The 13739-nt window shown below is 37.7% G+C and overlaps 1 protein-coding gene across 1 annotated transcript in view; it reads left to right on the forward strand.

Annotated features, from left to right (window-relative positions):
- AP3S1 (adaptor related protein complex 3 subunit sigma 1) overlaps positions 1-13739 on the forward strand; it is a 72085-nt gene that overhangs the window by 20285 nt on the left and 38061 nt on the right. Inside the window, exons 2-3 of the mRNA XM_042982604.1 lie at positions 4417-4508; positions 6398-6509. Coding sequence (XP_042838538.1) covers positions 4417-4508; positions 6398-6509 — 204 coding nt within the window. The remainder of the gene's footprint in view (positions 1-4416; positions 4509-6397; positions 6510-13739) is intronic.

Consider the following 13739-nt stretch of genomic DNA (forward strand, 5'->3'; position numbering starts at 1 on the left):
GTCAAAGTTCATTATAATAAAACAATGAAAACAACAACTGACTCTGGCACAATTCATGGAAATGTCTTTCTCTGTTGATCTACAGTGCCTACTTCGTTTTAAATTAAATTACCTTATATTTGCGTGGGTGTGTTTAAGGTTCAGTTCCATTAGTCACTTTCCCTATTTCTGTACCAATATCATGTTATCTTAATTACTGTGGCTTTATAATAATTCTTACCGGCTCAGCAGGTCCTCTTAACAAATTATTGTGGTTTTATAATAATTCTTACCTGCTCAGCAGGTCCTCTTAACATTCTACTTGAGAGTGTCTTGTCATTCTTGTCTTCTGATCTAATATATATATTTTGGAATCAGATTCAGGTTTTCAAGTTTCCCTCAGTCTCTCTGTCTCTGTCTCTGTCTCTGTCTCTGTCTCTGTCTCTGTCTCTCTCGGGATTTTCATTAGAATTACCTTGACCCTTTGGAGCATTTTGGAGATATAGAACATCTTCTTAATGTTGAATCATTCATTCTGTAATCACTGTACATTTCTCCATTTATTTGGCTCCTTTTTAATTTTTTTCAGTGAAGTTTTATATTTTCTCCATAGTAGTCTTGCATGTTTTGTTTCATTTATTCCTACACACTGCATATTTTTTTGATGGTATTGTATGTGGTATCTTTTTTAATTACACTTTCCAACTGATAGTTGGAGAAATTTAGAATTGCAATAGAATTTTATGTGCTGGCTATGTCTTGTTATATCTATTAGTTTCAACACTTTTGTGTAAGCTGTGTTAGATTTTCTACATGGAAAATCTTGTGGCCTTTGAATGACAGTTTTCTTTCTTTCTTTCAAATTCTTTTATCTTTTATTTTTCTTGTTTTTCTGATACTGATGACAGCTGGTATGGTGCTGAATAGGAAAACCATTATTAGTTATCTTGCTTCTGATCTTAAAAGAGAGACTCTGTAAACATTTTCTTCGTGACTATGTTTGCAAAAGGTGTTTGATAGGATAGTCTTAATTAGAGGAAGTTCTCTCTTTTTTTTTTTAATTTACTAAGAGTTTTCTTTTTAATTCAAGAGTTGATGTTATTTTATCAGATGCTTTTTCTTCACCCATTGAAATGACCTATTTTTTCTCCCTAAATCTGTTAATATAGAAAATTACATCAATATGTTTTCTAATAAATCAACCTTGCATCACCGGGATAAACACGTTTATTTGGGTCATGTTATGTTAGTTTTTTTAAATATTAATTTTTGTATCTCTGGTCTTCAGTGAGATTGGCCTGCAGTGTTCATTTCTCATACATTCCTTGTCTCATTTTGTGTCATGTTAACCTCATAAAAATGAATTGAGGATGTTAATTCTTTGTGCTCTGGAGAGTTGTGTTAAATTGGAATGATCTGTCTCTTGAATCATTGGTCAGACTTGGTGTTAAAGTCATCAGGGCTTGATTTATTTTTGGTAGAGATCTTTTAAATTACTGTTTATTCTCTTTATGATAATAGGATTAATAAAGTTTTTCTATTTCTCCTTTGGAGTGTTTTACTAATTTTTTGAAGGCATTTTTTGCCACTTCATCTTAGATTTTTAAATTTATTGGCTTAAGATCTTCATCATACTAATTTATTATCTATTAAATTTCTGCAGCATCTGTAACTAGGTCTCCCTTTTGGATTATATATTGCTAGTGTATAGAAATACAGCTGTTTTTTGAGTGTTAATTTTGTATCTTGAACTTTGGTAGATTTGTTTATTAACTTTAATAGTTTTTTATGGATTCTTTTGAGTTTTGTAGACATGATAAGTCTATCACAGATGTCATGTGTGAATAGAAGTTCTACTTCTTTCCAATTTGAACGCCTGTTTGTGATTTTTAAAAAACATTCTTTTGGGGCGCCTGGGTGGCTCGGTCAGTTGAGCGTCCGACTTCGGCTCAGGTCACGATCTCGCGGTCCGTGAGTTCGAGTCCCATGTCGGGCTCCGTGCTGACAGCTCGGAGCCTGGAGCCTGTTTCGGATTCTGTGTCTCCCTCTCTCTCTGCCCCTCCCCTGTTCATGCTCTGTCTCTCTCTGTCTCAAAAATAAATAAACGTTAAAGCAAAAAACAAAAAAACCCCATTCTTTTAATTATTATTTTTTTTAAAATTTATTTAAGCAATCTCTACACCCAATGTGGGGCTCAAACTCACGACCCCAAGATCAATAGTCACATGCTCTTCTGCCCCCCGTCGGGCTCTGTGCTGACAGCTCAGAGCCTGGAACCTGCTTCGGATTCTGTGTCTCCCTCTCCCTCTCTGCCCCTCCCCTGCTCATGCTCTGTCTCTCAAAAATGAATAAGTATTAAAAAAGAATTGTAAAAAGTCATATGCTCTTCTTACTGAGCCAGCCAGGCGCCCCAAAACATCCTTTTAGTTATTGATATTATCCAATTGCAATGTGGTTAAAGAATACAGTCTTTATAAAACCAATCCTTTGAAACATGATAATCATTCACTTGATTTTCTTTATAGTTTTATTTTTATTACCTATATGTGTGTCACTAAATAAAATATTATTATTTAGTTTTGCATTTTTTTGGAATTTATATTAGTGGAATGATTACATGTCATTCTGGTATTTGCTTTCTTCCCCCTGCTATAGACTGAATTCTGTCCCCCCACCTCCCAAATTCATATATTGAAGCCCTAACCCCCAATTTGATGGTATTTGGTATTGGGGCTTTGGGAGATACTTAGGTCTAGATTAAGTCATGAGGTGGGGCCCTCGTGATACTAGTGCGCTTATAAGAAGAGACCCCAGAGAGCTCGTTCCTGTTCTCTTTCCCTATCATGTGAGGCCCGTATGAAAAGAAACTGTCTTCAAGCCAGGAAGAGAGCACTCACCAGAAATCAACTATGCCAGCATTTTTTGTTTGTTTGTTTTAATGCTGGCACTTTGATCTTGAATCACTAGTTTCCACAATAATGAAAAAAAAATTTCTGTTAAAGCCACTGAGTCTGTGGTATTTTGTTATGGTAACCCGAGCTCAGATAAAGGGAAGGCCCTTTTCCACATTAAGTTTTTGACAATCCTTCATATGATGGGTATAATTTATTTCCTTACATTTTGCTTCTTGGGGCGCCTGGGGGTCTTTGTTGGTTAAGTGCCGACTTCGGCTCAGGTCATGATCTCATGGTTCCTGGGTCCAAGCCCCACGTCAGGCTCTGTGCTGACAGCTCGGAGCCTGGAGCCTGCTTCGGATTCTGTGTCTCCCTCTCTCTCTGCTCCTCGCCTACTCGCACTCTGCCTTTCTCTCTGTCTCTCAAAAATAAATAAACATTAAAAAAAAATTTTTTTTAATAAAAAAAGAAGTGTTCTTGTTACAGGATTCCATTGTGTGAACGTACCATAATTTATCCATTCTGGAATTGGTGGACATTTGGGTAATTTCAGGGTTTTTTTTGGTCATTACAGTGCTTTGATGAACATCTACATGTCTTTTGCTATACAGGTTAAGAGTTTATTGTGTATATGTAATTGCCAACACTGCTTTGTTTTTGATCTTCAAAAACAATGATTTCATATGGTTTAGTATAGTATCTAGGAGTGGAAATGCTGGACTATAAAACTGTTTTCTCAAGTGATTATGCCATTTACCCTCCCACTTGGTGTGATGAGTTTCTTTGGTCCCACATTTGGTACTGACAGACTTTTATGCTTGGCTACTGTGGTGCATGTGGAGTTATTTCCTTGTACTTTAATTTGTATTTCACTTTGTTACATTTTAACTTCTTTTCATATATTTATGGACCATCATATTTCCTTTCCTGTGAAGTTCCTATTTGTGATTTTCCCCCGTTTTCTATTGCAGTGTTTGAGAGCTTGCTCTTTTTTACTGGGATGTGAATTGCTTGGTGAATTTAAAATCTTTTGAGCCAAATCTTGGTTTTAGGCTGTGCTTACATGACTAATATGGATGAATTCATCTCAGTTTGCATTTAAACAATTGGAAACTCTAAACTACTGTGTTTTTCTTCCAATAAAATATAGATCAGGTACATGAATTATTTATAATTTTCTCTCTCTGTTTCAGTTTACTTATTTGTAAAACAATGGGCTTTGACTGGTTAATACCTAGTATCCCTTATACTAGTGTCTTTAATTCATCTAATATTTTTCTTCTTGGTTTTTGAAACTTAGAAATGTTAGTTTTATTATAGTACCAAACTGTAAAATGTTGGTTTGGTTTTGTTTTTTCCTTTTTGTTTTTCATCAGAAAATGGTGGATTTTGTTTCTGTGAGATGTGATGTTAGCTTTCCAAGGACCGCTCCTTAGGTTAATGTCCCTGAGAGATATTAGTGCCTTTTACTTTTTTTTAAATTCTTAAAATGCTGTTAAACCTAGAAATTTAATCCTAACATGTATGAATTATTCTTTCTCAGAGTGAAGATACACAACAGCAAATCATCAGGGAGACATTCCATTTGGTATCTAAGAGAGATGAAAATGTTTGTAATTTCCTAGAAGGAGGATTGTAAGTAAAGCATTTCATGAACATTTCTAATCTTTGGCTATATGATTAAAATATATGCTGTTTAATTGGTTAATGGTAAAAATTTCCTACTTTTTATGAATTGGATTAGGAGATTACCACCTATGTTAGCTGTAAATCTAACTTGAATTTTTTGAAGATATGCAGTGTTTGTTGTTTTTTTAAAAATTTTTGTGGAGTCATTTTATATAAAGGTCATGGCAACAATTCACACGTTGCAGGGACATGTAAAATTATAAACTAAGTTTCCCTTTCCTGACTTTAGTCTTTCTCGATTTCTTGTGTATCCTTCTAGAAAATTAAGTTTTTTATGACTAACATATAAAAGTAAAATCTTATGGGATGCGTGGGTGGCTCAGTTGGTTAAGCATCCAGCTTCTGCTCAGGTCATGATCTTGTGGTCCGTGAATTCGAGCCCACTTTGGGCTCTGTGCTGACAGCTCAGAGGCTGGAGCCTGCTTTAGATTCTGTGTCTCCCTCTCTCTCTGCCCCTCCCCTGCTCGCACTCTGTCTCTCTCTCTCAAAAATAAAGAAACATTAAAAAACAAAAAAAAACCCTCAAAACTTTTACTTATGGGATCACACTAGGTATGCTTGTTTGCATGTTACTTGTTTTCACTTAATATTTTGAAAAGCATATAAGCACATTTAGAACAGCCTAGGTAAATGGACCTGTTCATAGAAATTTAGATTACATTCTTTATCTTATTATTGTAAACAAGCCTGAAGTCTGCTTTTCGCATATATATCAGTGTGAATGTATATGTATCTATGTATAGGCATATGTATATAGATAGAATTCAGCTAATACAGTTTTCTGTTTTTTAAAATGAATAAATAAAAATCAGTTATAATTATCTTGCCAACTATTATAAATACTTTTAAATTAATAGATTCCATGAAAGCAGTGTGTTCTCAAAATAGCTTTATAAATGTTCCCTCTAGTGTTTATATAATCAATTTCTTAATATTTCCTCATTGACAATTCAAACACTAAACTAGCTGAGCCCCATTATGAATAATCAGAGATTAGTCAGAGAAACCCACACTTTTCTGTATTTTAATGTGTATGATTTATGTTATGAAAAAGAGTTTGGATAATAAAAAATTCATTCTTTGTTGATCATAAATTATTTTTTAATCATGTAGAAAGTTTACTTGAATTTCTTAAAAGGGTATATCATGCTCCAGTTAAATTTTGCAAATACACATTTACAATTTATAAACTTACTTGTTTTTTTTTTTTTTTTTTTTGGCGAGAGAGTGAGGGAGCTTGAGCAGGGGAGGGGCAGAGAGAGAGGGAGAGGGAGCATCCCAAGCAGGCTCCGTCTGTCACTGTAGAGCCCAGCATGGGGCTGGATCCCAGGAAGTGTGAGACCATGACCCGAGCCAAAATCAAGAGTGAGACACTCAGTGTATCACTCAGCTTAACCAGCTGAGCTACCCAGCAGCCCCTCTCAGCCTCTTAATGTCACTCTTAAGAATCCATCTTAAGTAGCAAATCCATCAATATGGAATCCCCCTATTTTGAATCTCTTTGTAGTGTTTTCTACTCTGATCATTTTTTCTTATTTGTTTATTGTTTCTTACCCACTCTCAGTACCTGGCAAATGGTAGGTACTCAGTAGATAGCTTAATGAATTAATGAACTAAAATTAAGCACCAGCTTCTTTTACTTGTTATCTCTGAAGAAAACAGCCACGATAATTTACTTAATCTCCCAAGTTCACTTGAATGCTATGCCTTTAAATGCTATGCCCAGACATTTTATAAAGGGTTTTAAACACATTGTCAGTTTGCTTGAGCTAATGAAAATGTGTTTCATTTTATCCCTATACCATTCCATTTTTTGGTTTTGTTTTGTCATTTAGGTTAATTGGAGGATCTGACAACAAACTGATTTATAGACATTATGCAACATTATACTTTGTCTTCTGTGTGGATTCTTCAGAAAGTGAACTTGGCATTTTAGATCTAATTCAAGTAAGTTAACACTTATTGTCTTAATACCATTTTTGGCATTTATATATTTTAAAACTTGTATGCTCTAAATTTTCTAAAATGATGTTATGTTTGGTAAGAAATAAATTGTTGCATAGTACATATTAGATGAGTGAAATGGGGACTAAGGGTGCTAAAACACATGGGTAAATTTAATCAGATTAAGACTAATCACAATTAATTTAATCATGCCCTTTTTTCCTGCTAACGTAAGTCATGCAAGAAGCCCACGATTCCGGATCTCTTACCATGTGTATCCAGATCTGATCCCCAAACCCACCCCTCCCTGCCTCCTGAAAATCTTTCTTAATGTCCCTGGAACTCAAGGTCAGTCATAAGCACATTCCTCTGTATCTTCAACCTCTTTGTTAATGTTGCCTTCACTTTTTTGCTGTAATAAATTACATCTGGCTTCCCTGCTGACACTACCTGTAACCATCTCAAGTAATAACAGTCCTGCTCTCTTCTCTTCATACTGCTGAGCCTGCTAGTGTTTTCTTTGCTTCTTGTTGCTTTTTCCAGACCATTCTCTTGTTTAAAATGCCTCCAAACTTTGTTTCTTGTTTGTAAACTATACCACCTTCTCTGCCCATCCTGTTTGAGTAACCTCTCATCCCCACCTCCTATTTGTTGGGGATTTTATCAAAAACTTTCGAAGGTCTGAGATTCTACCCTACTTGCAAGCTAACAAGTTCACTACCACAGTGTCGTGGATGCCAGCAGAGGACAGGAGACTTCTGGATTAGAAACAAAGGACTTATTCCGAACAGCACAAACAGTAGACATAATAACAGCATTTGCTTACACTGGATCCCCACGCCAATCTCCAAAGTTGCCAAAGGGTGACGTTAAGAGGGCCAGATGATACCTGTACAAACAGTGGATTGAGTTATAGAAGAGGAACTGGAATCTTTTATACTGGACACTAATCATGTCGGCCCATGTCCTGGAGGAAAAGAATATCTTCCATGGGTATAGATAAACCTATCTGTTGCTTTGGAGAGAAATACTCTCTATTTTCTGGGGCTGTTTTCTTATACAGGCTTGCTTAAAAAGATAGTCCGCAAAAATAGCAGTCTGTACCTCTGCTTATATTATATGCAGAAATGGCAGACCCATGGGGTCTCCTAAAAATTTTACTCTTAGCTCACTGGCAGTCACTGGTACTACTTGTGTTCTAATTCTTGGTGATTTCAGTATTCAGTATTCATGTGGTTAATTCTCCCAGTACCCTGGTGTCTTCAGACTGAGTATTCCCTTTCATTGAACTTTTGCCTTCTACTGCACCTGGTGTTCATTTCTAGACCTTGTTTTTATCCAAACTGCCATTCTCCATAATCTCCATTTCAGTTTCCCCTCTGTCTACCACCTTTCTCCATATCGCAGTTTCTATTAATGCAATAATTCCTTGAGCCTGTTGGGACCTTCAGTCTTTTGAATCTTAGCTTTTTTTTTTTTTTTTTTTTTTTTTACTGTCCATCTTCCTGATGTCTTATATTCCTTACCCCGCTTCAATTCCATAGTCAGTCGTGATAAATCATAGTCTGGTATACACTTAGCTCCTTTGTATCCAGATGTCTGAATGTACTTGTAGAAAAAAAACAAACATAGCCATTCCACAGGTCTCACTTTTTTTTTTCGAGAAAGAACAGAATATGGGTATATTTTTTAGAAATACAGAGGTATATATATGAGAAGAAAGATCTGAAAGAGTAAAAAGTGGTTTATTCCCCACTGAAAGTACCCATCAGTGCCTAATACAATAAAGTTCAGAATGGTGGATCCCTGGGGCACCTGGGTGTCTCCGTCAGTTAAGTGTGTCTCCGGCTAGGGCATGATCTCACGGTTCATGAATTCCAGCCCTGCTTTGGGCTCTGTGCTGACAGCTTGGAGCCTGGAGCCTGCTTCGGATTCTGTCTCTCCCTCTCTCTTCTCCCTCCCTCCCTCCCTCCCTCCCTCCCTCCCTCCCTCTCTCTCTCTCTCTCTCTCTCTCCCCCCTTCCCCTGCTTGCACTCTGTGTCTCTCTCCCTCTCAAAAATAAATAAATAAATAAACATTAAAAAAAATTTTTTTTAAAAAGAATGGTGGCTCCTCACCTGTATCCCCACTGAAAGCAGAAGTCAGTGCTGGAGTGGGGGCTAGACCCCACAGCTGCTCTTATTTTCATTTCATTTCATTTTTTTAATTTACATCCAAGTTAGTTAGCATATGGTGTGACAATGATTTCAGGAGTAGATTCCTTAGTGCCCCTTACCCATTTAGCCCACCCTCCCTCTCCCACATCCCCTCCAGCAACACTCAGTTTGTTCTCGATATTTATGAGTCTCTTATGTGTTGTACCCCCTCCCTGTTTTTATATTATTTTTGTTTCCCTTCCCTTACGTTCATCTGTTCTGTGTCTTAAAGTCCTCATGAGCGAAGTCATATGATACTTGTCTTTCTCTGACTGACTAATTTCACTTAGCCTAATACCCTCCAGTTCCATCCACGTAGTTGCAAATGGCAAGATTTCATTCTTTTTGATCACCGAGTAATACTCCATTGTATCTGTGTACCACATCTTCTTTATCCATTCATCCATCGATGGACATTTGGGCTCTTTCCATACTTTGGCTATTGTTGATAGTGCTGCTATAAACATTGGGGTGCATGTGCCCCTTTGAAACAGCATACCTGTATCCCTTGGATAAATACCTAGTAGTGCAATTGCTGGATTGTAGGGTAGTTCTAATTTTAATTTTTTGCGGAACCTCCATACTGTTTTCCAGAGTAGCTTGCACCAGTTTGCATTCCCACCAGTAGTGCAAAAGGGTTCCTCTTTGTCCACATCCTCATCAACATCTGTTGTTGCCTGAGTTGTTAATGGTAGCCATTCTGACAGATGTGAGGTGGTATCTCATTGTGGTTTTGATTTCTGTTTCCTTGATGATGAGTGATGAGCATTTTTTATGTCTTACATGAAATTGTCTTACATTTTGTCTTACAAAATGTCTTACATTTTGAGTTTATTTTTGTGTATGGTGTAAGAAAGTGGTCCAGGTTCATTCTTCTGCATGTCGCTGTCCAGTTTTCCCAGCATCACTTGCTGAAGTGACTGTCTTGATTCCATTGGATATTTTTTCCTGCTTTGTCAAAGATTAGTTGGCCATATGTTTGTGGGTCCATTTCTGGGTTCTCTATTCTGTTCCACTGATCTGAGTGTCTGTTGTTGTGCCAGTACCATACTGTCTTGATGATTACAGTTTTGTAAGACAGCTTGAAGTCCGGGATTGTGATGCCTCCAGCTTTGTTTTTCTTTTTCAAGATTGCTTTGGCTATTCGGGGTCTTTTCTGGTTCCATACAAATTTTAGGATTGTTTGTTCTAGCTCTGTGAAGCTACAGGTCTCACTTTAAATTTTAAGTTTAAATTTATAAATTTAAATTTATGATCTCCAACCTCGGTGAGTCCTTAATGCTACCCAGTAATCATATTTCCCTGATCCCTCCATCTCCCAGACTCCTGGTCAACTGGTAGGTTCTCCTTTGTCAAAGCTCTGGCACTTCTGGCGTCTTGCTTCCTCCTTCACTGAGAGAACTGAAGCCATCAGAAGAGAACTTCCATAGACTCCACATCTGGGTCCATGCACTCTGCTTTCTCTCCTGTGAGGGAGGAACTCCCCATGCTCCTGCCTAAGACCAGCTCACCCACTTACGAAGCAGTCTCCTCCCCATGGCTCTAGCACTTCTCCCTCTCTCTCCTGAATCCTTTTCCCTCTCTCTCCCCAGTCATTCCCACCAGCTCTAGTACGTTCTCCCATCTTGAAAGAAGTCCTACCCCTACTTCCCCCTTCAGCCACTGCCCCCTGTCTTTCCCTCCCTTTCTGTCAGAATGCCTTAAACAAGGTGTCAGCACACACGGTTTCAGATTTTTCTTCTCTTCTTCACTCTTTTTAAACATACTCCATTCAGGTTTTCAGCTCTGTTGTTGCTAAATCCAGAGGTTCTCATCAGTCCTCCTTTATTTGATTAAGATTCTTTACTTGCCAACCTGGCTTCTGGGCCACTGCACTCGCCTGCTTTTCACCTGCCCCTAGAGGTGCTTCATTTTAGTCGCCTGGTCTCTCTGACCTCTTCTTCAGCAAGTCCCGTAGGAGACACAGAATGTGACCACACACTATCTGCACGGCCACCACGCCGGTCCAGGCCTCCGTTGGCTCTTGCCTAGACTGTTAACATAGGTTCCTGATGTTCTTCCTGCTTCCACTGTCTTTTCTGTTTCATCTTTTCTTAGCAAAACAGCTGGCGATACTGTTGAAATAGGTCACCTCTTACATTCTGAATTCTCCGGTGGCTTTCCTTCTAGCTCCGAGTAAAATCCAGATTCCTTACGATTGACCCATGAGGCCCCACAGGCTCTGACTCCTCTCCCTGTACCCTTCTGCTTCTCTTACTTCATCTTCTCTCTTTCTCCCTTTTGCTCCAGCCCCTGTGGCCAGCTTGCTGTTTCTCAAATAACACCAGCCGTGCCTCCACCTCAGAACCTTTGTGTTTGTTCTTTTTTTTTTTCTTTTTTAATTTTTAAAAAATGTTTGCTTACTTATTTTGGGACAGAGCATGAGCAGGGGAGGGGCACAAGGAGTTTGCTAGAAAAATAAAATTTAGTTGCTACGTGCTAGTGATATTTTATTTTGTTTATTTATTTTTTTTATCTGAGCACTGATTCCATTGGCGAAAGTCATGAAGCTGTGTATACACTTGAGATTTTTTGTACCTTTTGTTTGTGATAGTTAAAACTAACTCTGGCACAATAAACAAATGTAACTGCTACAAATAATTGTGCTGGAGTAAGATTATCGTGAAGGAGTGCTCTGAACATACATTTTCTTTCTCTTTCTTGGCCCCAGACAGGGCAAAAACATAGGGGCATGGTGTAGGCACATGATGGTCAATTGGAGAAAGCTGCATGTAAAAAAGAAGTTTTTTTGTGCCAAATAAGTTTCATGGTTTTGCAGTCGGCACAAAGGGGGCATGCTTAGAGATCTAGTTAATATGATAGGGTAATGAGAAATTAACCAAAGCAGAAAACTTTGGCAGTAATTCTGAGTTCCAAAGCTTAAGAACAGTAAAAGTGGCCAGATTAAGGCTTTTGGTATCAAATATTGTTAATAATGGAAGAAAAAAAAAGGACAAGTGATAAATGGAGCATTTCATATGCCAAATTACTCTTGATCCATAATTTTCAAACTAGGTTTTGAGAAAGAGGTGGGTGTCTGAGTTCCATGAAGCCACAAAGTGATCATAGCAGACATTCTTGCTCTTTTTTTTTTTTTTCCCCATTTTTTAAAAATTTGTTTTTGAGAGAGAGCACAAGCAGGGGTGGGACAGAAAGAGGGGGAGACACAGAATCCAAAGCCGACTCGGCTGTCAGCACAGAGCCCTATGTGGGGCTCGAACCCACGAACTGTGAGATCATGACCTGAGCTGAAGTCCGACGGTCAACTGACTGAGCCACCCAGTAGCCCCTGCTCTTTCATTTTTTAATTGGTGGCGAAGAAATGATGCCTTTAAGATATATATGTTTGTAATATGAGGTAGAATAGAAATTTTTATAGTATTTAAAGCTGTAAGAGGAAACTTCAAAGAAATTTTGAGTTTGAGGTGAATATGCCTCACGAGCCCTTAGACAGCTACTTAATTTCCTCCTGGGGCCTCCGTGAGAAACGCTGCTAAGTTTTATTGTGTTTTGTTTTCCCAAAGGCTTTTCTAGTAAAGAAAAAAGAAGCAAACTTACTTATGTATGAATTAGGTAACAGTTAAGGGTTAATCAGAACCCAGTATTGCATTGCCTTTTAACTTTGTTCATTAACACATTTCTTGGTTTATCCCATATAGGTAGTAGTTAATTCATTACACTATTATTTCATAGAAACTTTGTGTTTTTTAGAAAATGATTTGTTAACATGAAACTGTGTTTTCTATTTCTCTCTCACTTGTCCACAACTGAAGGGAGTGGTAGACATACACAGTACATTCCAAAACACTTTTTTATTTCCTTGAGCTAGCTACTAATGTTACAAGAGGAAAAAAAGGAGAAAAGCAATCTGTTTCAAATTTACTCTGTAAGAGAAAGATTGCAGTTAAGAAAGACTAAAACAAATATGAATTTTCCTAGAGACCAATCAGAAGTATTTTATATTTGTGTCCTGGGATTTAAGCCATCATCATTATTTCTTTGTTTCTGTGACTGATCTTAATGGTTACGATAGTTTAGTGGTTATATCTCAGAAGAGAATTATATGGGGAGTTGTCAAAGAACAAATATCCTGCATCAAATCTGAAATAAATTCTATCACACCTTTCTGGAAAGTGGAAACTGGGTCTGTGTTTTGTAAGATATTTTAGCCATTACTGTTCAAATGTTGATAATTTCTCTTGATACTAGGTAAGACACAGAAAAGAAGATTTCAGGAGTATTGTGTCACTTTCCTATTACTAATGTAGCTTAGAGCTGTTATTCTAAGAGAGTCCAATTGAGTTATCAAATGTTGATCTGTCATGTCATAAAAAAAAGTTCTGTAACTTCCCTTACAGGGACAATTAAATTTACCGCTTACCACCAACATGTTGGAGGTTCTGTGGTTGCTGTCTTTCCCCTGTGATTACCAGGGATCGTTAAATACTTCAGAGGGAGTGCTGAGCATGCATGAGGCAGTCACTTTAAAAATGTTGGTTGAATGAACAAAGTTGGAAGGGAATAGCTTATAGCTTCTTCTGTTTCGTGAAACAGCTAATCAGAAGCTTAGTTAGAGCTGATTTTCTTGCTTCGTCCATCCTCTCTCTAGCTTCAGGAAAGTCAAGTGTAATGTTAAAAGTAGAAATGGAAAATTATAAATCAAGAGAGTTTAGATCAAAACTTCTTGGTCTTGTATATTCTTTAAAGAATTGATCAGGAAAACAAAACATCTATCTATCTATCTATCTATCTATTTATTTTATTTTATTTTATTTTTTTAATTTTTTTAATGTTTACTTATTTTTGAGACAGAGAGAGACAGAGCATGAATGGGGGAGGGTCAGAGAGAGAGAGGGAGACTCAGAATCGGAAGCAGGCTCCAGGCTCTGAGCTGTCAGCACAGAGCCTGACGCGGGGCTCGAACTCACAGACTGTGAGATCATGACCTGAGCCGAAGTCAGACGCTTAACCAACTGAGCCACCCAGGCGCCCCTATCTA

This window comes from Panthera tigris, chromosome A1 (genome assembly GCF_018350195.1).
Source record: "Panthera tigris isolate Pti1 chromosome A1, P.tigris_Pti1_mat1.1, whole genome shotgun sequence".
NCBI lineage: Eukaryota > Metazoa > Chordata > Mammalia > Carnivora > Felidae > Panthera > Panthera tigris.